The sequence below is a fragment of the Camelina sativa genome, chromosome 9, assembly GCF_030686135.1.
Source record: "Camelina sativa cultivar CO46 ecotype springtype chromosome 9, ASM3068613v1".
In the NCBI taxonomy this organism is placed as follows: Eukaryota; Viridiplantae; Streptophyta; class Magnoliopsida; order Brassicales; family Brassicaceae; genus Camelina; species Camelina sativa.
In genome coordinates, this window is record NC_141888.1 from 9,853,366 (window position 1) to 9,878,203 (window position 24,838).

The following is a 24,838-nucleotide window of genomic DNA, read 5'->3' on the forward strand; positions in this document are numbered from 1 at the left end:
AAGCCGTGATGTGGACATCAAGTAGTGTATCCCTTGAAACGTTCCCAAGCTTCATTGAACGTTTTGTTGTTCTTCTGAACAAAGCCGGAAATGTCATTTTCAGCCTTGCGGTTCTGGAGTTTGAGAAGAATTTGGCCAGTAATGCCTTCTTGCACGCTTCCCAAGTGGTGATGGACTCCTTAGGGAGCGATTTCTCCCAGATGTGTGCTTTGTCTCCCAAAGAGAATGGGAAAAGCCTGAGTTTGAAGCCATCCTCACTAACTCCATTGATCTTTGTGAGGCTACAGAGCCTATGATCCAATGGGTCCTCCATTGGCAGTCCATGAAACTTATTACTCTGTATCATCTGGATGAGACTACTATTGATCTCAAAATTGTTGTTCTGCACAGCTGGTGGCACAATGCCATTCCTTTGCGTATGAGTAGATGGAGCATCTCCTGCTCCTATATTGGTCCTTGCTTGAGGAGCTGGTGGACCGTTCTGATTATTCATCGTCTCCTCAATGATTGCTGGTTCCTTGTGAACTTGTTGTTGTCTGAGTAGCCTAGGTATGTCGATGTTTTCGATGTTGTCGATGAAAGGACTTAGGTTCTGGCTACCTCTGGATCGTGTTTGCATGCACAGGTAGGTATCCAAGTGTGTACACGAGGAACAACCTGATCCAGGTGATCGAGTGACGGGTCGGGTGGGTACTCGGGTTGTACCTGAGATTCAAAACAAACAAAAGTGAAAGCAAACAAGTCAGATTGTGAACCAATATAAACAAAAAGAACTTGATCGAGCAAGTGCTGAAATCCTAAACATAGCTAAATGAAATCAACCAAATGCCAACGACGCCAAATTGATAGACAGGTTTTCACCCAGGGTATCAATTCCCTATGCAGTTGTAGTACAAAGGGTTATCAATCCAAATGGTTGTCTATTGCTAGCAGGGAGGATATGATCAGAACAATACAAGTCAAGCCAAGCAGATAGGGTTTTGGTTCTAACAGTCCTAAAATAAATAAAAGAAAAGAATATAAACGAAGACACCACACGACCTAAACACTCGATGCAAGCAATCGAGTACAGGATCGAGTGGGGTGATCGAGTAAGCAAGTGAGATATGAACAGCTCGAGCTATTACTCGATACAAGTTATCGTGTACCTGGTCGGGTAAGTGGTCGAGTAGGTAAAGAGAATGTAAACAATTAAAATACAAAAGCTTCTAAGGATGGGGTAATTGAATCCTAAGTATTCTAGACCAGTACAGATGCCTTACATACCTCAAGCAATTATTTCCTAGACAATGAATCTCTAAAACTTTGTCACCACACTCTCGCACTACCAACAATCAAACTTTGATCACTTACCACACTCTCGCACTAGCAATATGATCAAGCAGGCATTAAGATCGATTCATTATTGTCAGAAACTTAAACTCATCTAATCTCTTACTCAGAGTCAAATAAACCTCTAGCATTGGCTAAATCATGCATCTTATCTACACCTCTCGGTTGCTAAAACGCCTAGATCTAATCTCAACCTCCCGGTCTGTTGACAGCATTAAGAACACCAACCTAGAAGGAAATCTATCAATCATTTACAATCAAACTAAGGCATCCTAACCGATCAAGAAGACAAAATCATCTATCCCATCCCTAGAAACTTTACTACACTACTCGGACATAGCAACGAATAACAAAGCAACGAAAATGAAGGAAAATGACATTGTATTAAACGGTAAAGATAGAGTAGAAGGAGTACAAGACAGAAATCTAAGAAAAACTATAAAAACTATAAAAACTATAAAAACTATGAAAGAAAATGTAAAAACAAAAGGGAAAAATGTTGAGTCGCCCTTTAGCACCTGTTTTCATCCAAAAAATGCAAATGCAGAAATGCAACATCCTAAATGGTCTAAAAGTGATTTCCTACAGTTAATGACCTAAAAATGCTAAGTTAGAGGTATGAACAATGCAAAATATGGACAAAAAGGGATGCTAAAAACATATAAATTAGAGAGTTATCATACTTCTCAATCTTAAAAAGATGTATGTATCATTTGTTATCTTATGTTTTTTTAAGAGAAAAAATGTGTCATTTGAAACTTCATGTAACATCTGCAAACCAAATAGTCTTTTTTGGAGGTGGGTGTCGATCGACACCAGGGGGAGTGTCGATCGACACCAACAAATTTCGGTTATACCTGGTTGTTTTAAATTGTCGATTTAGTCGGTTTGGTTCAAGTGGAATCCTTAACCGACATATTTAAGGTGTAAGTTGACGTTTTGGGTGAAGGAAAACCTATTTTTGTCGCCTCCTTAGCTTTTGTCGTTTCATGAGAGTGAGAAGGAGTAAAAGAGAGTGTCTTTGAGAGTTTTTAGGTTTTTTTGGCTGTTTCGGTGAGATCGGTTGTTGTGAAAGGGAGTGCTATTGCTAGGAACAAAGGAGAAGCTTTCTAAGGAGTTGGATTCATTATTTTTGGGTCAGATGCAAAAGAGGTGAGTGCATGACCATGGCTGATATAAGCATGAGATCTCCTTTGTTTTGCTTGTTTCATGTTGTTTTTGGTGTTTTCTTGCTTGTTTTGGTTGCTTCATGGTTCATATAGATTCTTGTGGCTTTTGGTTGAGTTTTGGACAGATTGGGGATGGATAGAAGCGGAGATTCTACTTTCGGCTTCGAGCAGAACGTGTCTGCGGAATCGGTATCGATCGACACCAGGTGGGTGTCGGTTGACACCAGGTGGGTGTCGGTCGACACTAAGGAGGTGTGTGGATCGACATTGAGAGGCAGTGTCGGTCGACACCAACAGTCAGCGTCGGTCGACACCAACTTGTCAGCAAGCGGCTGACACTTGTGTTTTTGGTTTGTTGTGTTTATTTGAGTTTGCTTAACATTAAAATCTCAGTTGCTTGTGTGTATAGCCCAATAGATGGGAGGATTGCCTCACTGAATGTTTATGACAATACTCATGCATCTCATTTTGTGTTTATAGTGCAGGTAAAGGTAAAGTATGATCGTGGAATCAAGACGATGAGGAGGATGATATTCTGGAGGCCTGATTGATTATGGTCTAGCTATTGTTAGGTTGCTAGAGTGGAGTCGATAGAACATTGTAGGATGTTGGAATTGGTTATTGACTTTGTTGGTTTATTGGATTATTCATTGTTGTTTTCTTATTGGTTTAATGGTCTTTTTTAGTTATCCGCTATTGTTGATTGATGTTAGGTTTGTAGTGGGTATGAAACCACTAGAGATTTATTATACTTTAAAAACAAAAACAAAAAACGGGAAAGGTTGCTTCAGTTCACAATCAATATATTCTAGATTCTTTCTTATCTATCCTAAAAAAACTTAAGTAGCCGACTTCAAGCAATATAAATAATCCACCGTATACGCAATATGATACAATCATCGTTGTTTACCTTTTTTTTTCTTAGTTGTGTATCACTTTTTTTGTAATTAATATTTTCTTGTTCAGTGTGTGTTATGTTAACATTTCTTTCATCCTTTGGTTTATAATTACTTATTCTTTATTAAATCTTACTTATATAAACTGATAACTACTCTATATTTTGTGTAAGATTTCAAGTTAACATAGTTGGAGAAGCCTAAGCAGGAGAAGTCTAAACCAGGGAAGCCTGAAAATTTTATATATGGAATTGTAGTATAGGCCAAATGCAGATTTTGAAGGAAACAACTTCTTGAAAACAAGAAACAGCCTGTATGATTATGAAATGCAGAGCATGTAACCGGTAAGACTCGAAAAAAAATTCTCTTTAAAGATTTCAATTTTCATGTATTCTGATAACAGGTTAAAGGCGTGACCGTTTCTCTTTATAAAAAAAAAAGACATTATATATTAAGCTTTGATGAGGCAACAAGTGAATTTCAATTTTTAGTGCCAAGGTTGATGGTTGTAGTTTATAGGTCTGCTATTTTAAGAACTATCATAAGTATATCTATAAAAAACTTTCGTTTAATCTATCAAAAGTCTTATATAAAGCGTAATACTTCTACATTTTCTAAGTCAACTTCTTTATGTCTCCATATGAAGGACTAGATTGCTAAGTTTGGGGATTTAATTGTTATGTTAAAAATGAAGACTATGAAACATAGGAGGTGAGCACAAGAATTAGCATGTCAATGATTATGACAACCCGTCCCAAGGACCCCGCTAGCCTCACTGCTAGCCCACTAGCCTCACTGCTAGCCGCCCCAACGGATCCCAAGTTGGTCCTGCAGCTCAATTGGTGGCAACTTGTCCTGTGGGAAGGTTGTTAAAGGGTGAGGACCATGGTTCGAGGAACGCCTGGTGCACCAATAACCTACTGGTGGATTGGGATATCCATAGTGATGGGCTAGGATCGATGCCCTGCAGGGCCAGCTTGGGGTCTGTTGGGGCGGCTAGCAGTAAGGCTAGCGGGATACACGGGACGGGTTGTTACAATGATTTCCTTATAAAGTTAAAAAGGTAGCCAGAAGATGAAACAACACTTCCTGTTTTTTTTTTAATAATAATAATAACAATAATTTCTAGTCGTTTCATATCCACTAATTACCTAGCTACAATCAACAATAGCGGATAATCTAAATAATTCCATTAAACCAATAAAGATTCCAACAACAAATAATCCAATAAACCAACAAAGACAATAACCAAACTCCAACATCCTACAATGTTCTATCAACTCAATTCCAGCAACCTAACAATAGCTAGACAACAATCAATCAAGCCTCTAGAACATCCTTCTCCTCATCGCTTTGATTCCACGATCAGACTTTGCCTTTATATGCAACACAAACACAAATTGAGATGCATGAGTATTGTCATAAACACTCAGTGAGACAATCCTCCCATCTATTGGGCTATACACACAAGCAACTGAGATTCCAATGTTAAGCGACACAAACAAACACATCAAACCAGGAAACAAGTGTCAAATAAGGTTGGTGTGGACCGACACTGACTGCTGGTGTCGATCGACACTGACCATTAGTGTCGATCGACACACCTCCTTGGTGTCGAACATCACCGACTCCGCAGACGCGATCTACTCGAAGCCGAACGTCGAATCTCCGTTCCTAACCATCTCCAATCCGTCCCAAACTCACCCAAAATCTTCAGGAACCTGTGGGAACCGTAACACAACAAACACAAGCAATAAAAATACCACAACAACATAGAACAAGCAAAACAAAAGAGATCTCAGGCTTAGATCAGCTATGGTCATTCACTCACCTCTTTTACAGGAAGATCTGACCCAAAAACGCTGAATCCACTCCTTGGAAAGCTTCTCCTTTGTCTACAACAATCACACTCCCCTCGACAGCAACAGATCCCACCAAACAAGCTAAGAAAACCCCCAAACTCTCAAGAACACTCAAGCGCTTCTTTTCTCCCTCTCTCTCTGGAAACGGTGACCAAACAAATAAGACTACGACTAGGTTGACTTTTTCCCTTAAATACTCGGTTTGAGAATCCCAATTAAATCAAACCAACCCAAATCGATATTTTAATCCAACTCGGTCGAATCAGAAAAAGCTGGGGTCGATCGACACTCGACACCCACCCCCAAATCTCAATACTTGGTTCGCGGATGTGACAGAAACATAATGAGAAAGAGATTAAAGAAGGGCATATTAGATAGTAGAAAACTAAGGAGTGATTTGCTTTATTGTGGGAAAAAGATTAAAGTAGGATGGAAGAAGCAGAGGATTGTGTTTTTATGCCCAACCTCTGGTTTCGTGAAAGCATACGTGGAGTTTTAAATCAAAAGTGTTTTTTGTCCATAGTTTTTTATCGGCCTGGGAATATTACCTGAACCGAGAATTCCGAACCGACTCGAACAGAAATTTTTGGTTTTCGGTTTGGTTTCGGTTAAGAGAAGAAAACCGATCGGAAGAAGTTATAATATGTAATTGGTTATCGGTTCGGTCGGTTCGGTTCACTCTAATCGATCGGTTACCCGAATTTAACCGAATTACCCGTATTACCCGAAATTACCCGAAATTACCCGAAATTAACTGATCCAAATTACCCAAATTACCCAAACTACCCGTAAATAACCGAAATTACCCAAATTACCCGAAAATAACCAAAAATTTTGACCCGATTTAACTTAAATAACCAAACTAACCAAAAAACTAAAAACTTCGGTTAGTTTCTGTAACCAAAAATAATAACCGAAAAACCCGATACCCAAACCAACCCACCCGTTATTTAAATCGGTTATTTTTGGTAACACTTCTCAGATTCTGAACTACCCGACTATTCGAATTACCCGACCCGAAATATCCGACCCGACCCAAATTCGCAGGCTTAGTTTCTTAGTCTTATATCTTAGTGCTGAGAGATTATATACGTGGCAACTTTAATATAAATATACTTTACTTTAAACTTATAATAACCCTTCTATGTAATCAAATGAAGGAAAACACATAGATATTGTTTATTTTTATACAGTCTATGCAAATAATTATTTTTAACATCTAAAACAAGAAATAAAACTAAATTATTGAATATCTGTATAATATATCAATACGTAAAGTATCGTGTACTGGACAACAAAGAAAAGCTTAATCAAAACTCTATTGTTATGATTTACATTTATCTTCTCTTCTCCGTTTTGCAAATAAACGTCAATGCCTCTAAAAACTATACTACTAAATATATTTCACATGTGTATAATTTGATGTTTTAAGATTTTACCTGTTTTTTAAGTGGTTCAATTTACTAAGTCCATATACTTTCAGAAGCCATAACTAAATTTTGATTACCCTAATATAGTTAGTAACGAAACAATATTCTTCTTTAAAATCCAGTCTATTTTTAGTGTTAGGGAAAAAACGGATAATATGGATAATGAAAAACATTATGCAAACATTTTTCTACAAAAGAAAAAACAAAGAGGACTTGACTTTAGAGATAACGGTATAGAATCTAAAATTTTGGGTAGGTATTACTTCTTCAAATTTTCACTAATTTGGATAATGGTTTGACTGATATATAAGGATCCATTTTGCAATGAGTTTTTGAGAATTTTGAGTATTTTAGAGAATTTTACAGAATTATTTTATTTCTTTGGATAATTTTTCTTGATTTAATAAAAATTAAATTTATAAACAGGAATACGGGTATTCCGTCAAAATCTATCATAATAACTATAGTCTAACATGTAATTATTTAAAAGAGAACGGTTATAGGATAAAAATAATTTGAGGTATTGATAAACAGGTTTTCACCAGGGTATCCATTCCCTGTGCAGTTGTAGTACAAAGAGTTATCAATCCAAATGGTTGTTTATGCTAGAAGGAAGGATGCAATCAGAACAATGCAAGTCAAGCCAAGCAATTAAGGGTTTTGATCTAACAGTCCTAAAATAAATAACATAAAAGAATATAAACAAAGAAACCACACGACCTAAGCACTCGATGCAAGCATTCGAGTACAGGATCGCGTGGAGTGATCGAGTAAGCAAAGATGGTATGAACAACTCGAGTGGTTACTCGATACAGGTTATCGTGTACCTGATCGGGTAAGGGATCGAGTAAGGTATGAAAATGCAAGAAATTAAGATATGAAAGCTTCTAAGGATGGGGTAATCGAATCCTAAGTGTTCTTAACCAGTACAGATGTCTTACATGCCTCAAGCAAATATTTCCTAGACAATGAATCTCTAAAATCTTGTTAAAACACTCTCTTGATAGAAACAATCAACCTTGATCACTCCCCTACCCAACTCTCGTTGGAGAAACATGACCAAGCAGACATTAAGATCCGATTCATTATTGTCAGTAAACCCCTTACTCATCTAATCTCTAATGGATTCTAGGGATGGGATAGATGATTTTGTGTTCTTGATCAGTTAGGATGTCTTCGTTGATTGTATTTGTTTAATAGATTTCCTTCTCTATTTGTGTTCTTAATGCTGTCAACAAACCGAGAGGGTGAGATTAGATCTAAGGTGTTTTACCACCGAGAGGTGTAGATGAGATGCTTGAATCAACCAACCAATACCCGTATTCCTTCCTCAAATTTTCACTAATTTGGATAATGGTTTGACGGATATATAAGGATCCATTTTGCAATGAGTTTTTGAGAATTTTGAGTATTTTAGAGAATTTTACATAATTATTTTATTTCTTTGGATAATTTTTATTGAATTAATAAAAATTAAATTTATAAACAGGAATATGGATATTCCGTCTAAATCTATCATAATAACTATAGTCTAACATGTAATTATTTAAAAGAGAACGGTTATGGGATAAAAATAATTTGACGTATTGATAAACAGGTTTTCACCAGGGTATCAATTCCCTATGCAGTTGTAGTACAAAGGGTTATCAATCCAAATGGTTGTTTATGCTAGCAGGAAGGATGCAATCAGAACAATGCAAGTCAAGCCAAGCAATTAAGGGTTTTGATCTAACAGTCCTAAAATAAATAACATAAAAGAATATAAACAAAGAAACCACACGACCTAAGCACTCGATGCAAGCATTCGAGTACATGATTGCGTGGAGTGATCGAGTAAGCAAAGATGGTATGAACAACTCGAGTGGTTACTCGATACAGGTTATCGTGTACCTGATCGGGTAAGGGATCGAGTAAGGTATGAAAATGCAAGAAATTAAGATATGAAATCTTCTAAGGATGGGGTAATCGAATCCTAAGTGTTCCTAACCAGTACAGATGTCTTACATGCCTCAAGCAAATATTTCCTAGACAATGAATCTCTAAAATCTTGTTAAAACACTCTCTTGATAGAAACAATATAAACAAAGAAACCACACGACCTAAGAACTCGATGCAAGCATTCGAGTACAGGATCTCGTGGAGTGATGGAGTAAGCAAAGATGGTATGAACAACTCGAGTGGTTACTCGATACAGGTTATCGTGTACCTGATCGGGTAAGGGATCGGGTAAGGTATGAAAATGCAAGAAATTAAGATACGAAAGCTTCTAAGGATGGGGTAATCGAATCCTAAGTGTTCCTAACCAGTACAAATGTCTTACATGCCTCAAGCAAATATTTCCTAGACAATGAATCTCTAAAATCTTGTTAAACACTCTCTTGATAGAAACAATCAACCTTGATCACTCCCCTACCCAACTCTCGTTGGAGAAACATGACCAAGCAGGCATTAAGATCCGATTCATTATTGTCAGTAATCCCCTTACTCATCTAATCTCTTAGGCTATGTGAGTAAACCTCTAGCATTGGTTGATTCAAGCATCTCATCTACACCTCTCGGTGGTAAAACACCTTAGATCTAATATCACCCTCTCGGTTTGTTGACAGCATTAAGAACACCAATCTAGAAGGAAATCTATTAAACAAATACAATCAACTAAGACATCCTAACCGATCAAGAACACAAAATCATCTATCCCATCCCTAGAAACTTTACTACACTACTCGGACATCATAACAAGAAACATAACAGCATATACGAATGAAAATTGCATTGTATTAAACGATAGAGTAGAGTAGAAAGAATACAAGATAGAAATCTAAAAAAAATGATAAAAAGTTATGAAATAAAATCTAAAACAGAAGGGGAAAGTGTTTGAGTCGCTCAGTTCTCTCACAGAAGCTCTCGCTCTCTGCTTTGAGGGTCTGCGGCGTGCTCGTTTGCGAGGAAGGAGAGGAGGGGTTTATATATGGAAACCCCTTTGACCTAGCTTCCCAGACCTGCCCGATGGTCTACTCGATGGGGTACACGAGGATGAAGTCGGGTTATTCCTCGGGTAGATCTTCGGGTTGTTCTTCCGGCTCTTGGATCCTCCTCGATCGTGTTGGGGTTCAGACTTGTTCTTCTAGCTTGATGGCTCCTTCGGGTACATGCTCGGGTTTGTCCTTGTTTTTCCCCATTTTAGGCTCTTAAGCACATGTTTTCTTCCAAAATATGCAAATGCAACAATGCAACACCCTAAATGGCCTAAAAGTGAATTCTTACAATTAATGACCTAAAAATGCTAAGTTAAGGATATGAACAATGCAAAATATGGACAAAAAAGGATGCTAAAAACATGTAAATTAGAGAGTTATCAGACCCCCAAACTTAAATCTTGCTAGTCCTCTAGCAAGGAAGTAGGAGAGTGCGGTTTAAAAACGGGGACTCCTAACCTTTTTACGCTAAGCGAAGGATTCAAGCTATAGTCCTTAAAGATAGTTTAATTGTGCTAAGATCAATCAACATACTTGTAACATCTGCGAACCAAGTATCAGATTTTTGGTCTGAGTGTCGATTGACATCCTTGGTGTATCGATCGACACCATGTTTTCCGGGTTGGTCGTGTTGGTTTTAATTGCTGGTTGGTTTTGTTTGGTTCAATTAGAAATCCCTAAACCGTGTATTTAAGGCAGAGGACGACCCAAGTCGAGGGTTTCCGTGGTTTTGGTCGCCGTTAAGAGAGAAAAAGGAGAGAAAGGGTTGGAGAGTGTTCTATGAGTTTTTGGGTCTGTTCTTGGCGTTTTTGGAGAGATTTGTGGCTGGAGAAGGGAGAGCTGCTGCTGGGAACGAAGGAGAAGCTTCCTAGGCTGTTTGTTTCCACCGTTTCTCAATCCAATCTTCCTGTAAAAGAGGTGAGTGCTTGACCATGGTTGATCTAAGCATGAGATCTCTTTTGTTTGGGTGTTTTCCTTGTTGTTGTGTTGTTTTGCTTGCTTGGGTTCGTTTTTTTTGTGTTTCCCATAGGTTCCCGAGATGTTTGGGTAAGTTTGGGACGGTTTCGAGTTGATTGGAAACGGAGTATCGACGTTCGTGTTCGTGCAGTTCGCGTCTGCAGAAATAGTGTCGATCGACATCAATGTGGTGTCGGTCAACACCATGTTTTCTAGCCTCGATCGACACGGATGAGGCATCGGTCGACCCTAGTCTCAACCGAGACTGATTTTCCTGGTTTGATGTATTGTTTTGTGTTTGTTTGTTTGCTTAAACATGAGAGTCTCAAATGCTTGTGTGTATAACCTAGTAGATGGGAGGAAGGGCTCACTAAGTATTTATGATAATACTTATGCATCTCAATTGTTGTTTGTGGTGTGCAGGTATGTGACGTGGAATCATGGCGATGAGGAGGAGAATGATCTAGGGCCTCAGTTGTGTGTTGTTGGATTTGTCATAATCTTTATGTTGGAACCTTGGTTAGAACTATGCTAGATTGATGGATAGAATGGTTATGAATGTTATTGTATGGTTATTGTATATTAAGATGATTAACATTATATGTTTCCGCTGTGCATGTTATTGGTTGTTGGTTATTATTGGTTGGTTAGTAATGTGTGGGTTGGTTGGCTTAATTATATATGGTATTTAATTATTAAAAAAAAAGGTCGGGTTGTTTCAACAATTACAAATATTTTTCTATGCTTATTACCATGCATCGATCTAGTTCAACCTCCAACTAAGGATAAAGAACATTTCTTTCACATTCAATTAAGTGTTTGGCGAATCTTGCAAATGGAAGGTGAATCAAGCTCAATTGGTTTCAAGGGTAAGGCTTTTTAGTAAGGTGGTTTCAAACAAATTCTTTGGGTGGTTTTCTCTCAAAAGAAGGAATGCTATACAGTTGTGAAAACTATCTAAGACTGAGAACAATTTGGGCATACAAAGCTTAACTCTTGATGATCTACCCTTTTCTCATTCACTTTTTTTTATTATTTTACCAAAAACCCTAGAATTAAACTACCCACATCCTTGATTTTAACTTTTTTTTTTTACTCCCTAAGATTTAAACTTTAAACTTCTAGCTCTTTTTTTTTTCTTTGCTAAACTCCTAATATATGTATATTTTTTCTTTCTTTCTTGGAGACTATAGCAAAGTATTTTCTCTTTTTTTTTTTATTTTTTTTTAGAGATTTAGAGCTAATTGATTCTAACCTTAGGGACATTTTTTTATTTCTCAACCCAACCCCAAATAAACATACTAACCACCTATCTTTCGAAACCGAATCTATTCGCTAGTTCAAATTCTAACTTAGCTAAATCAAGAGGCAGTTCTTTGTCGTTCTCAATACTCTCAAGGTTTCACAACCTATAGCACAATGAAAAAAGGCCTCACTCAACAATTCACAACAAGGTTTGAAAGAAAGGTTTGTGTTCATGGGTAGGAAAAATGAATCGGGTTAAATGAAAAAGATTGGTAAAAATGGAGTGCTAACCCGAATTTAGAGTTACCATGAGCCAGTATTCAAGTTCCATAAACAAGACAATTAAAGTTCAAATTAAATCCAATAATATAGCGATGTTCCAATGTTCAAACAATTGGAGAAAGCATTCAAAAGATACAAGGTTCTAAGCAAAGATTTTTCATTTTTTTCCAAAGATGATCTAGCAACAACGAACTATTAAGGGCTATAGCTTCAATCCTAAGGTTTGATTTTAAACAAGGTAGCTTTAATCATTGTCCTCTAAGATGCATATGCAACAATCCTATATGAAACAAACTAGACTCAATCCTAATATGTAAATGCAACTACATGAACACTCTCTTTTTTTCTTTTCTTTTTTTTTTTTTGAAATTTTTGAAATTTTTTTGGGTTTTTCAATGCACATAGATGCAGACTTAAATGAATAAAACTAGCATGCAAAAATTTGAAATAAGAAAATAAGAAAATAAAAAAAATGTTAAGAATATTCTAGGACCCTCCCCCAAAATTAAATTATACAGTTCCTGTGTAAATAAAAGCTGGAAAAAGAATTCAAGAATCAAACAAAATAAAAGAAAACTAAATGCAATGTTATATACAAGGATCAGATGAAATTGGTACCTCATGGGTTGGTGAAAAAGGAGGTTGCAGCAGCCTCCATACTCGCCAACGTGTAGCCAGGGTCGTCTCCGGCTTAAGCAGGTGCCGTTGTTTGCTCGTCAGAGAGCTCGGTGATATGCATGGACGACTTACTCGGACCAGCATCCGAGGGGTTGATCGAGGGGGGTATCGTGTAGCTCATCGGTTAGGGCATCGGGTAGTACGATGGGTATGGTGGAAGAGGTCCACAATGATCACCTGTATAGCCACTCGCAGGGTGCATCGTATATGTCATCGTGTATGGCATCTGGTAAGGCGGAGGGAAGAGTCCTGAGTAATCACCCGACTGTGTGCTCGATTGGTGCATCGGGTAAGGCATCGAGTATTCCATCGCGTTAAGCATCGGATAGGCGTCTGAATGGCTTCTCCGCGATGCTTCTGGTCGTGTTACATTCTCCTCAGCTTGGGGCTCGTATGATGATGCTCGTTAAGGTTCTGGAGGTGGCAGTCCTCGAGTTCCTCCTAGCGGTCCGCTTCTCCCCATCCAATTTGGTGCGTGTGTCGAGGTAGGAGCTGAGGCACAGCTTGCCTTGTCTTGCAGCTCCTTGATCTGACCTCCCATATTCTTCACCAAACCAGTAAGATCCTTTACCTTCCTCACCAAAAACTTGTTCATCCTCTTCAGCCATCCGATCCTCTTGTGGGCTTCCCTCACTCCAACCGGTTTCTTTTAAGAGCACACATACTCGTCAAAATCAAAATCTTCCGAGCTATCTCCCTGTCTTTGCCCGGTTGCCTCTCTCTTCTTAGCTTTGGATTCCTCCTCCAGATTGTACAGCTCCTCCAAAGGTGGTGCAAAGTCGATATTGTCTCCTAGCCGAACCTTGGTGCACATTACATGGGTAAGATCATTTGGGCGGCTCCGGCGGTTGGATGGACGAACTTGAACAGCGTCATGCCGTTAGGCCTCTCATGGGCCAAATATCTTGCCAGCACGAGGTAGTCTACGTCCAGCCATCTCGGATCGTGTACCACTCCCTTCAAGGGTACATCGCAAGCCACCAAGATCGGTGTGACCAATCCTCCAATGGAGTTCTCTCCGCCTCCTTCTCTTTTCTTCATCGCCCATGACTTAAGGTAGAGGAACTGATGGAGCAGCACAAACACCATGCTAGTATCCGCAACATCTCCAACTAGCGGTGTACCATCCCTAGCATTGTCCAAAACTCCACACAACGCAATATCTAGCAGCTGGAGCTCATGATCATTGACATTCCCAGTCTCCTTTCTAGCAAAAAGAGTGCATGCGAGGGACTTGTGAAAATACCTCAAGACAGGGCTCCTTATTTGAGCAGATTTGGATCTTGTGGACTTGTAGGGGAGCTTGTCTCCTATTGTCAGCCATAGGGACCTCATTTCCTCCTTGCTAACCTCCATTCCTTCTCCACTACCAGCTTTGAAGCCATACAACTTCTCCATCTCCGAGAAAGTGAGCCGGTACTCCTTGTTTCTAACAGAGAAGGTGATGAACCCGATCCCCCCATCGGGTAGTAGGGTCGGGTGGTCCGCAAAGTAGTGCAAACACAAAGTTGAGAGAAAGTGGACCGTCTCCTCCTCATAGGCTTCAAGGTGGGCTCGCATCATGTGGCCCAGGTGGCACATGTCAAACAGGAACTCGACATCTCTAACGATGCCCAACTGCTTCATTGTCTCACGGTGAGGGTATCGGGTACAACCGAAGCTCATCTTCCGGAAAACCTTGAAGAGTTTTGCCGGAGTCTCCACCTCCTTCTGCTTCAGCCTCCGCGAGGCTTGGCGAGTTCTTTCTCTCTGCTCCTATTCTCGCTCACTGTTCTCCTCCTCTCTGTCTAGATCCTCTTCCTCAGCTGCTCTCTCAGCTACTCTTTCAGCCTTCTCTGAAGCTGGCCTCTTCCCTCTTGCAACCGCAGCTCTGCTCCTTAGCCGCGAGGTTTGGATCTCCCCTTGCTCTTCTCCACCAGCATCAGAATCGACCTCCATGGGGTCGGTAACAGTTCTCTCGAACGCAGACAGGTCCCAACGTCGAGGAGATCGGCGAACAGCACTCGCCATTGGACTTGGTGAGCGAACTCGGTGGTCTACTCGATCGGTTACTCGAGCACCAGATCGGGTGGTGGATCGGGTTGAACATCGGGTTGGTGAAGCAAAACATCCAGCCAGCGGTTGCGAATACGGAACATTTCCTCTTCCTTGGGATTCTCGAGGTTCGACGGCATCATCTCCGGTTGTAGCAGCGGCGGAGGTTGATCTTCTTCCTTTCCTTTGGTAGGTTTTCGTGTGTGGCTCCATTATCGAATCCTTGAGAAGAAAAAGCTAAGGTTCGAGGTTAATAGGGTTAGTTCCCAAAGAAAATCGAATAAAACTCGAGTTTGAGAGAGAATAGAAAGTATGAAAACTAAAAGCTCTAGCGTTGAAAGAAACTTATCGGTGCTGCTGAGGAAGAAGGGTTCGAAACCCTTAAATAGAGTAGGGCTAGGGTTTTGGGCTTCACCGAGAGTGGGCTTTCTTGTGGAATTCGGACTCCACTCGCCACCCGAGTAGAGACACGATCAGGCGCATCGAGTACGGTGTCGGGTTGAGCCTCGGGTTCCCCAATTATTTTTTTATATTTATCTTTTTAATAAAACATGCAAAAATATAAAATAAGCTAAATCAAATAAATCAAAATTAAAATAGAATAAAATATACCTTTGGGACTTCCTTCCAAGTGATCTTGTTTTAAGTCACTAAGCTTGACTCTTCATCCTCTTTAAGCATGGGATCTAGGAGGGAGAGGTTTTAGAATCCTCTCCATTGTAGCAAGGTGGTTCAATTCATTTCCCAAGTCTTGTCCAGGCTCCACAGAAAATGTGGTGTTGACTTCTTCGAGATGTTTGACCTTCCTCTGCTTTGTCTTAGTAGAAAAAGCTTGCCATCAATGGTTGGCCTCTTAATCCCCTATTTCACATCAAACTCCATCTTGAAGTGCTCACCATGCTCTATTCTGATCTTGCCCTGCTTCATCATAATCACAGCTCCTACTGTTTCTAAGAATGTTCTTCCTAGGATCAGTGGATCGTCTGGTTCTTATCTATATCAAGGATCATGAAATCAGTAGGTACTTCCACTCTTCCAATCCTGAGTGGCAAGTTTCTAGGATCCCAATAGGATGTCTGACCGTTCTATCAGCTAGAACCAGATACAGATGATGTGTCTGCATTTTATAGGATTTTAACCATAATTTTTACAATTGAATTGAGTCTTTTATTAAGTCCAAGTGTGCTTTTAGAGTCTTTTTAGTCTTTTGTGAGTCTGTACAGGTTCTAGGCTACTTTGGAAGGAAACTGAGTGTTTTGGGGATTAAGACAAGCATCTGTAGCCAATTTGGTGAAGACTGATCGAAATAGCAAGCAGATGGAGAAAACACAGATAAAGCATCTAGGATTGGCTGATCCGAATTCGGGATCGACCAGTCCCCGTACCCGACTCAAGTTTTCCTTTTTTGTTTTTAATCGACTTTTAAGGTTTTATTTTGATATTTAAGTTAGAGGCACGGCCTCTAGAGACATAAGCTTTATTTTCTGAGACTATTTTGTATTGAGAGCAAAAGGAGAAGATCTCTAATCTTTCTTGACACTTTGGGGAAGATTTCTAAACCCTGTTTTCTATTTCTTTTGCAATTCAACTATGTCTTATTCATCTTTGATTTGCTGTTTCTGCTTCTCCATGTCTGAGTAGTTTCTCAATTGGGTTTAGGGTTTCAGAAAGGTTTATATGATTAATTGATGCTAGGTTTGTTAGATTAGGGATTGATCTTATTGTTCATCATCTATTGTTGTTCTTAATGCTTAAGCTAGGTTGATCACCTAGATTAGGATCTTAGGTTTAATTAATCGGGGCACCAAAAGTGTTGTTGAGTTGCTTGAAAAGAACATAGGTGAGCAAGGTGGACCTTAGCCAACGAAAGTTGAAGTTGAGGCACCTTGTGAACTAATCAAAAATGAACTTGTTATTGCTTGCTAGGATTGCTAGATTCAAACGATGGTTTAGAGTTTAATTAATTCCTTGCATAGATAACTAACGCTGCGACAGTAGGTTAGTTTTACATTCGAGATTTGAGTTCAAGAATTGTGTTTAATGCATCCCTATCTAATCATCTAAATTTGTGATCATAATCCCTAATGATTCCCTGCACCCAATGTTTTCTCCTTTGATTTAAAACACTTATTTCCTTTCCGTTTTGATAGTTTCTTGTTACACAAACTTTCTCTTTTGTCTTACCTATATTTGATCTTGATAATTTCATAGTGCAATCGTTTGGTCTCTGTGGATTCGAAACGATACCACTAGATCGTGGTGGAGTACATATTAGGTTATTAATTGACCTGTTGATCAATTTGGCGCCGTTGCTGGGGACCAAAACGTTGCCTTTGAGATTCTAGATTTAATTTAGTCTAAGATTTATTTTATTTTTATTTACTAACTAGTTCTTTTGTTCTTTCTCTTGTGTTTTAGGTGCATGCAAACAAGAGAAAGAACAAAAGAACTAGTTAGTAAATAAAAATAAAATAAATCTTAGACTAAATTTAAATCTAGAATCTCAAAGGCAACGTTTTGGGTTATTGTTCTGCCACCTCCCCCTGTTCTAGGTTGGCGGAACAATAACCCAAAACGTTGTTCTTTCTCTTGTGTTTTAGGTGCATGCAAACGAAGAGTTAGCCCTACTTGACCGAGAAAACAGAAAAGCGAAAGCTAAAGCTGATAAGATGGAGGATGGATAGAATCCAGTTGGTTGTCAGCCTAACCCTCAAGAGGTTATTGTTCCGCCACCTCCCCCTGTTCCATAATGTCAGGCTCCACAAGAGCAGAATGCGGCTGAGCTGAACCCAGCAGCAAGGCGAGCCACCTTGAGAGACAAAGATGCTCACAACAGGCTATTTGCGAATCGGTCTGCGATTCAACCTCTTGCTCCTGCGAGACAAGATTATGAGATCAAGCATAGCCTGATCAATTTGGTCCAGAACCGTGTGTTTAATGGATTAGCATCAGAGAGCCCTCTAGACCATATTGAAACTTTTGAGAGATTAGCTAGTACAACAAGGTCTAATGGAGTTCCATATGATTACCTCATGTTGACTTTGTTCCAATTCTCTTTAGGAGATAAGGCTTTGAGATGGCTAAATCTCTTGGACCGAGGATCACTTACCACTTGGGAGCAGTGTAGAGCAACATTTTTAAACCACTTCTACACTAAGTCATGATCAGCTATGTTAAGGAGCAAGATCACTACCTTCTCACAAGGTGGTACAGAATCTTTTTGTGAAGCGTGGGAGAGATTCAAGGAGTATATGAGGGACTATCCTCATCATGGCTTTTCACAAGAGAATCTTATGAACATCTTCTATGGAGGAATTGACCAGAAGTACCAGATGGCACTCGATACTGCCAGCAGAGGAGATTTTTCTACTGACACTGCCGCTGAAGCAAACCTCTTGATCGAAAACCTTGCAGCGAGTAACAGCGATCATAGCCATGAGTATGATCGTTCTGTGCGTGTCGTTAGCTCCGTGAATACAGATGTTATTAAGAGTCTCACTGCGAAGGTAGACCTTCTTTTGAAGAGAGATCAGCAAGCTGTCAACATGTGTGACGGGCAGACGGGTGCATATCAGCAAGTTGGAGTAAATTCAGGTTTTGAGGGGATAGAGGAGCTGAACTATGAAGGAGGACAAGGGAACTATCAGAATCTTGGGTTTAATCAGAATTATAGAAATCATCCTCATCTCTCCTACAGAAGCACCAACGTTGAGAATCCTCAAGATCAAGTGTATCCTCCACATAATCAACAAGGTAACTTCTCGCAAGGATTTCAGAACAAAGGTGCTGGATTTAGTAGCTCAAATGTCTAAGGATACCAAGCCCCATCTACAACTCCACAAGATAACAAACTCGAATTGATGATGCAACCACTCTTCGAGGGCCATAAAAAAAGTTCTGCTGAGATTAATGTCAAGATTGATAGCATTTACAATGATTTGACTAGGAAATTTGAGAGGTTGCGTTCACGTGTTGATTCCATTGATAACAGAGTCTCTGCTATTTCTTCTAGCTCTAAGAACAAAGAGTCATGCAATGCTATAACACTCCATGGTGGGATCGAAGATGGGCTGAGTTATGCTGTGATCAACTCATGTTTGGCTTCCGCAGAGACGAGATCGTTCAATCCTGAGACTAGACCAGCCGGTCCCATCCATTCTGATAATTCGAGTTTGATCCCCAGAAAAGTTGGATCGACCGATCCCCTTTATAGATCGATCGATCCTGTCATTGACGCATAACCAATTTCAAAAAGTCCCAGATCGACCGCTCCACGTCGAGACCAGTCGGTCCCTATTGCAGGTATGGGAAAACCCAGCTCAATTTTTCCTTATGCAGATTCCAAGGAATCAGTTCTTGTGGAACCAAAGCCCTATAGGCCACAAATTCCTTTTCCAAGAAGACATGAGAAGAAACCTCTGGATGAAAAGAAGTATGGTCGGTACAAAGAAGCTATAAGTGAGTTCATCGCTGACATTCCCTTTACAGAGGCAGTAAAGCACATCTCTTTGTTTAAGAAGGTTTACAATGATGTTGTGGTTGAAGAAAAGGATTTGGTGGAAGTTAAAGCGTTTTTGGCTCGAGAGAAGAACATTCATGCTCCATATTTGAAAAGGCTACCCAAGTTAGAAGATCCAGGAAGATTTGTTGTTCCATGCTCCATCCTAGGAGTGAACTTTGAGAATTCCCTTTGTGATATTGGATCTAGTGTGAACGTGATGTCTAAGGCTATTGCAGAGAGGTTGGGGATTGATGATATGAAGGCCTCTAAGGTCACTCTCACGTTTACAAATGCTGTCACCACGACTCCACAAGGCTTCATTAACAATTTAGATGTTCGAGTTGGGAATTGCTTGGTTGCTACAAATTTTCATGTTGTGGAAATGAGTGAGGGTTCTGTTATGCCTTTGATTCTTGGGAGACCTTTCCTAGCAACAATGGGAGCAGTTGTTGACTTGCCTAATAAGAGGATAACTTTCTCTAACATTGATGATAAGGTCTTTTACAACATGGCTCTTGTCTAGTTGTAGAACATGAGAAGGAGGTGGATGTCATGATAATGGGAGAGAGTGGTGATAAGAATGAGGTCAACGAAGTCCTGGACGGAGACATTCATTCTTCTAAGAAGAGTTCTAAGAAGGTTAAGAAGAGAGACAAGCCGAAGATAGAAAGAGTAATACCAGCTCTTCACATAACCTTGGTACCCCAGAATATGTTAGAGACACCATTGAGTACAAGGTGAAGTGTAAAGGAATATCTCGGCCTTTCTCTAAAGTTAAAGCCATCCTCACTCCAGAGTTTAAAGAGAAAGGCCAAGAAGCAGTGGATGGTATGTTGAAAAAGGTTCTGGAGCTTAAGCTGACGAATTGGAGAGCTTGTTCTGATATGAGTTCTCATCCTCCCATCACTTGACAACTGAAACCACGGTCAAGCTATAGACCTTAAACAAGAGCTTATGGGAGGCAACCCATGGGGTTTGTGCTGGCTTACCCTTTTCTTTTTATTTGTCTTAGGATTTTGGTTTTTTTTTTAGGATTTATTACGGTGAAATCACGTCCGGTGTTAAGTGTTTTCAGGAACAGGTTCCAAACGCAGAAGATATGAAATTGTTTTGTTCCATGAGCTTAGGATTGATCAGTCCTACTTAAAGATCGATCGATCCTGGTGGTTTTCTGCGGGTATCTCTAAGTTCAATAATGTTTCAGATCGGTCGATCCCACCCTGAGACCGATCGGTCCCCACCCTTGCCAACACCACTCCAACACCAGATGCGAGATCACCGGTTTTTGTTTCTTGTCCTTACTTTTTCTTTTCATTTTTTTCTTATTTTCTTTGTGGGATTCGTTCTTTTCTTGGTTTTGCTTTCACACTGGGACGGTGTGAAGTAAGTCCGGAGGAGGGATGTCTCTAAGTTACTAATGTCGTTTTCTTTTGGTTTTTCTTTTTGTCGAGTCTAAAAAAAAAATTTGGGAAACTATGATCATTTCTAGGAATTTTTTGCTTTGAACAAACACTCTTATGATTGCTTTAGTACTTTTGATTTTTGAATGAAGCTTGGAATGAACATGAGGAGGCTCAACATGCCCCAAAAGATCCTCACCAAGGAGAACATTAAGCTGATCCGATGTTGTCTCTAGATTTGAAATGACTTAACCAGATTTTACTTCTTGCCTAGGGACTTGGTATACATTGAACAAGACTCCTCCCTTAAGCCTTACAAGACATGCATCTACTCATAAAGTATGCTTCCCCTCTCTCTTCCCTTCAATACTCAATAAAAAAGGGAGAAAAGTAAAAAAAAAAAGGAAAGAAGAAGAAGAGGATATAGGTAATAAAGAAGTGAGCCGAGGGTTGTGCGTAAACACGTGCATCCTTCGGAATTTATGGAAACCTGTCCGCAAGAAAAGAGCAAAGGATTGATAAAAAAAATACAATGATACCCTAGAAAATTAGGGAGAAATCAATCCTTTGGATGTGAGAAAAGAGAGAGGAAATGAAGCATATGTAGGAAGTCTTGGGCATTAAAAGGTTGAAGGAGTCAATAAGTTCAGTGATCGATATTCCCTCGGCGAGACAGCACATTTTAACTAATCTGATTTAGAGAGACAACAATGGGAATGCTGAAGGTTTTTTAAGGTTGTGAAGTTCAGAGTAGGGAGTGTTGATCCTAATCATGGGCAGAGTACAAAAAGTAGTTCTTAATTTGATTTGATGAAAAGTGCAAAGAAGAGGTTCCCAATAATATGTGAGTTTCCACTTTCAAACCTTTTCTTTGTTCTTGAGTTTCTGTCTGTTCTTGCTTGAGGACAAGCAAAGATTCAAGTGGGGGAATTGATGTGTCTGCATTTTATAAGATTTTAACCATAGTCTTTACACTTGTTTTGAGTCTTTTATTAAGTCTAAGTGTGCTTTTAAGAGTCTTTTTAGTCTTTTGTGAGTCTGTAAAGGTTCTAGGCTACTTTGGAAGGAAACTGAGTGTTTTGGGGATGAAGACAAGCATCTGAAGCAAATTTGGTGAAGACTGATCGAAATAGCAAGCAGATGGAGAAAACACAGATAAAGCATCAAGGATCGGCTGATCCGCATTCGGGATCGACCAGTCCCCATACCCGACTCAAGTTTTCATTTTTTTTGTTTTAAATCAACTTCTAGGGTTTTATTTTGATATTTAAGTTAGAGGCACGGCCTTCAGAGACATAACCTTTATTTTCTGAAACTATTTTGTATTGAGAGCAAAGGGAGAACATCTTTAATCTTTCTTGACACTCTGGAGAAGATTTCTAAACCCTGTTTTCTATTTCTTTTGCAATTCAATTATGTCTTATTCATCTTTGACTGAGTAGTTTCTCAATTGGGTTTAGGGTTTCAGAAGGGTTTATATGATTAATTGATGCTAGGTTTGTTAGATTAGGGATTGATCTTATTGTTCTTCATTTATTGTTGTTCTTAATGCTTAAGCTAGATTGATCACCTAGATTAAGATCTTAGGTTTAATTAATCGGGGCACCAAAAGTGCTGATGAGTTGCTTGAAAAGAACATAGGTGAGCAAGGTGGACCATAGCCAACGAAAGTTGAAGTTGAGGCACCTTGTGAACTAATCAAACCTGAACTTGTTATTGCTTGCTAGGATTGCTAGATTCAAACGACGGTTTAGAGTTTAATAAATTCCTTGCATAGATAACTAACGCTGCGACAGTAGGTTAGTTTTACATTTGAGATTTGAGTTCAAGAATTGTGTTTAATGCATCCCTATCTAATCATCTAAATTTTTGATCATAATCCCTAATGATTCCATGCACCCAATGTTTTCTCCTTTTATTTAAAACACTTATTTACTTTCCATTTTGATAGTTACTTGTTACACAAACTTTCTCTTTTGTCTTAGCTATATTTGATCTTGATAATTTCATAGTGCAATTGTTTGGTCTATGTGGATTCGATACTGAAGTGTTACAACGATACCACTAGATCATGGTGGAGTACACATTAGGTTATTAATTGACCTGTTGATCAACACACTACTTGGTTTATAATTGCTGAAACCCAACTTGTTGGCAATTGACAGTGGCATAATGCTAACTGAAGCTCCAAGGTCGCACAAGCAATTCTTGAAAATCTGGAGTCCTATCGAGCATGGCAAAGTGAAAGAGCCTGGGTCCTCCAACTTTTCCTCGATTCGCAGCTCAGGATCTAAGCACACTCCACTCCTGAGAATCTCAAATCTAATCTCCTTGACAGCCTCCTTAACCTCATTCTCCAGCCGAGCTGCCTCCTTGGCAGATTCCTCTTGAAGTTTATGTGGTGGCCAAAGCTTAGGAGGTGGAGCTTTACGCTTGGCCATACGCTCTGCAAGCGCCTCCAGTTGGATGTCAAGTGCAGCATTGAACCTTTCCTCTAGCTCCCCTTCCTTTGCCACAGGTAGTTGAGGTTGATTTCTCATCTCAACATCTACACGACGTATCATCCGATCACCATCATCGGGTAGGTCATCGGGTTCAGCCTTGGGTGGTTCTTCGATTTGTGATTCTCGAACTAGTGCTCGATCATCAACTCAATCAGTCTCCTCGGGTGAAGGCTCGGGTTCATACTCGGATATGTAGTACTTGGCCTCGTTTATCATTGAGTGATCCATATCCTCCCCATCTTGAACATCACTGTCCTCAGTGAGGTAATCCTCATAGTCATCATCAAGGAAGATGGCCTGGGCAGTGGCATAATCCTTAGGGTTTTGAACAGCTTTACCTAGGAGTTGGTTAATCTTTGGAGCTGGTTGGTTATTGTGGTGGCCTTCTAGGTATCTAAGTTTAGTATTGAGCGATTCGTACTTGGCGTTCAAATCATGGTATCCTGATTCGATCTTGTTGATCATCTCCGCAAATCGTTTTGCAGTGTCCATAGCAGCTGAAGCATGATTCTGAATCATTTGCTGAAGTAGGCCGCGTAACTCTGCTTCTTGTGATTGATTCTGCGGGCCTTGATGTTGTTGAAATCCAGGTGGTGGGTTGTAGTTTCCAGAGTACTGTTGTTTAGGGGCATAGCCTTGATTGTACTGAACAAAATGCTTCTGTTGGACCTGGTTCCCTTGAACTGCAGATGGGTAGGTTTGGTCCCGAGGATTGGCAACATTCGGGTTTTGGTAAGACAAATTCGGATTTGGCTTGTAGTTGTTGTACCCTTTGTTATAACCTCCCTGGTTGTTGATGTAGTTTACATCCTCTATTTGCACAGTCTCCCCATCTTGTTGTAAAAACTGCTCTTCCTCTGATATTGCATGAACATGCTGCTGCTGGTTGAGTAGTTTATCGAGCTTGTCATTGACGGCTTTCATGTCCCTCTTGTACTTGGCATCTTCCTCTCTTGTAGATCGCACAGTGCGATCATACTCCTCATTGTAGTTCCCATCAGTCTGAGCCAAGTTCTCCACTAGGTCCCAACCTTTATCGACATCCTTGTTGAGGAAGTTACCATTGCTTGCAGTTTCCAGGAACATCCATATCTTGGGGACCACTCCTCTGTAAAGTGTACTCAACAATGAAGCATTGCTGAAGCCATGATGAGGACATCGGGTAGTGTATCCCTTGAAACGTTCCCAAGCTACACTAAACGTCTCATTTTTCTTCTGAATAAAGCCGGAAATGTCATTCCTCCGCCTTGCGGTTTTGGAGTTGGAGAAGAATTTGGCTAGGAATGCCTTCGTGCACGCTTCTGAAGTGGCGATGGACTCCTTGGGGAGTGATTTCTCCCAGATGTGTGCTTTGTCTCCCAAAGAGAATGGGAAAAGCCGGAGTTTGAATCCAACCTCACTAACTCCATTTATCTTGGTGAGATTACATAGCCAATAAAATTCATCCAGATGATCCAATGGGTCCTCCATTGGCAATCCATGAAACTTGTTACTCTGTATCATCTGGATGAGACTACTCTTGATCTCAAAGTTGTTGTTCTGGACACCAGGTGGCATAATGCCATTCGTTTGA

At 39.8% G+C, this 24,838-nt stretch overlaps 1 protein-coding gene and 3 non-coding genes across 4 annotated transcripts; 3 read left to right on the top strand and 1 right to left on the bottom strand.

The window, feature by feature from the left end:
• Positions 1 to 106, top strand: LOC147937995 (small nucleolar RNA R71). The gene has a single exon (XR_015567599.1). It is a non-coding gene; the product is annotated as a small nucleolar RNA R71 (small nucleolar RNA).
• A 17,924-nt stretch (positions 107 to 18,030) lies between these two features.
• On the bottom strand, positions 18,031 to 18,137 carry LOC147937996 (small nucleolar RNA R71). The gene has a single exon (XR_015567622.1). It is a non-coding gene; the product is annotated as a small nucleolar RNA R71 (small nucleolar RNA).
• A 1,027-nt stretch (positions 18,138 to 19,164) lies between these two features.
• LOC104715156 (uncharacterized) lies at positions 19,165 to 19,884 on the top strand. Its single transcript, XM_010432594.1, has one exon. The coding sequence runs from the start codon at positions 19,165 to 19,167 to the stop codon at positions 19,882 to 19,884; it is 720 nt and encodes a 239-aa protein (XP_010430896.1).
• Positions 19,885 to 24,406: 4,522 nt separating this feature from the next.
• LOC147937997 (small nucleolar RNA R71) lies at positions 24,407 to 24,513 on the top strand. Its single transcript, XR_015567514.1, has one exon. It is a non-coding gene; the product is annotated as a small nucleolar RNA R71 (small nucleolar RNA).
• Positions 24,514 to 24,838: the final 325 nt, after the last annotated feature.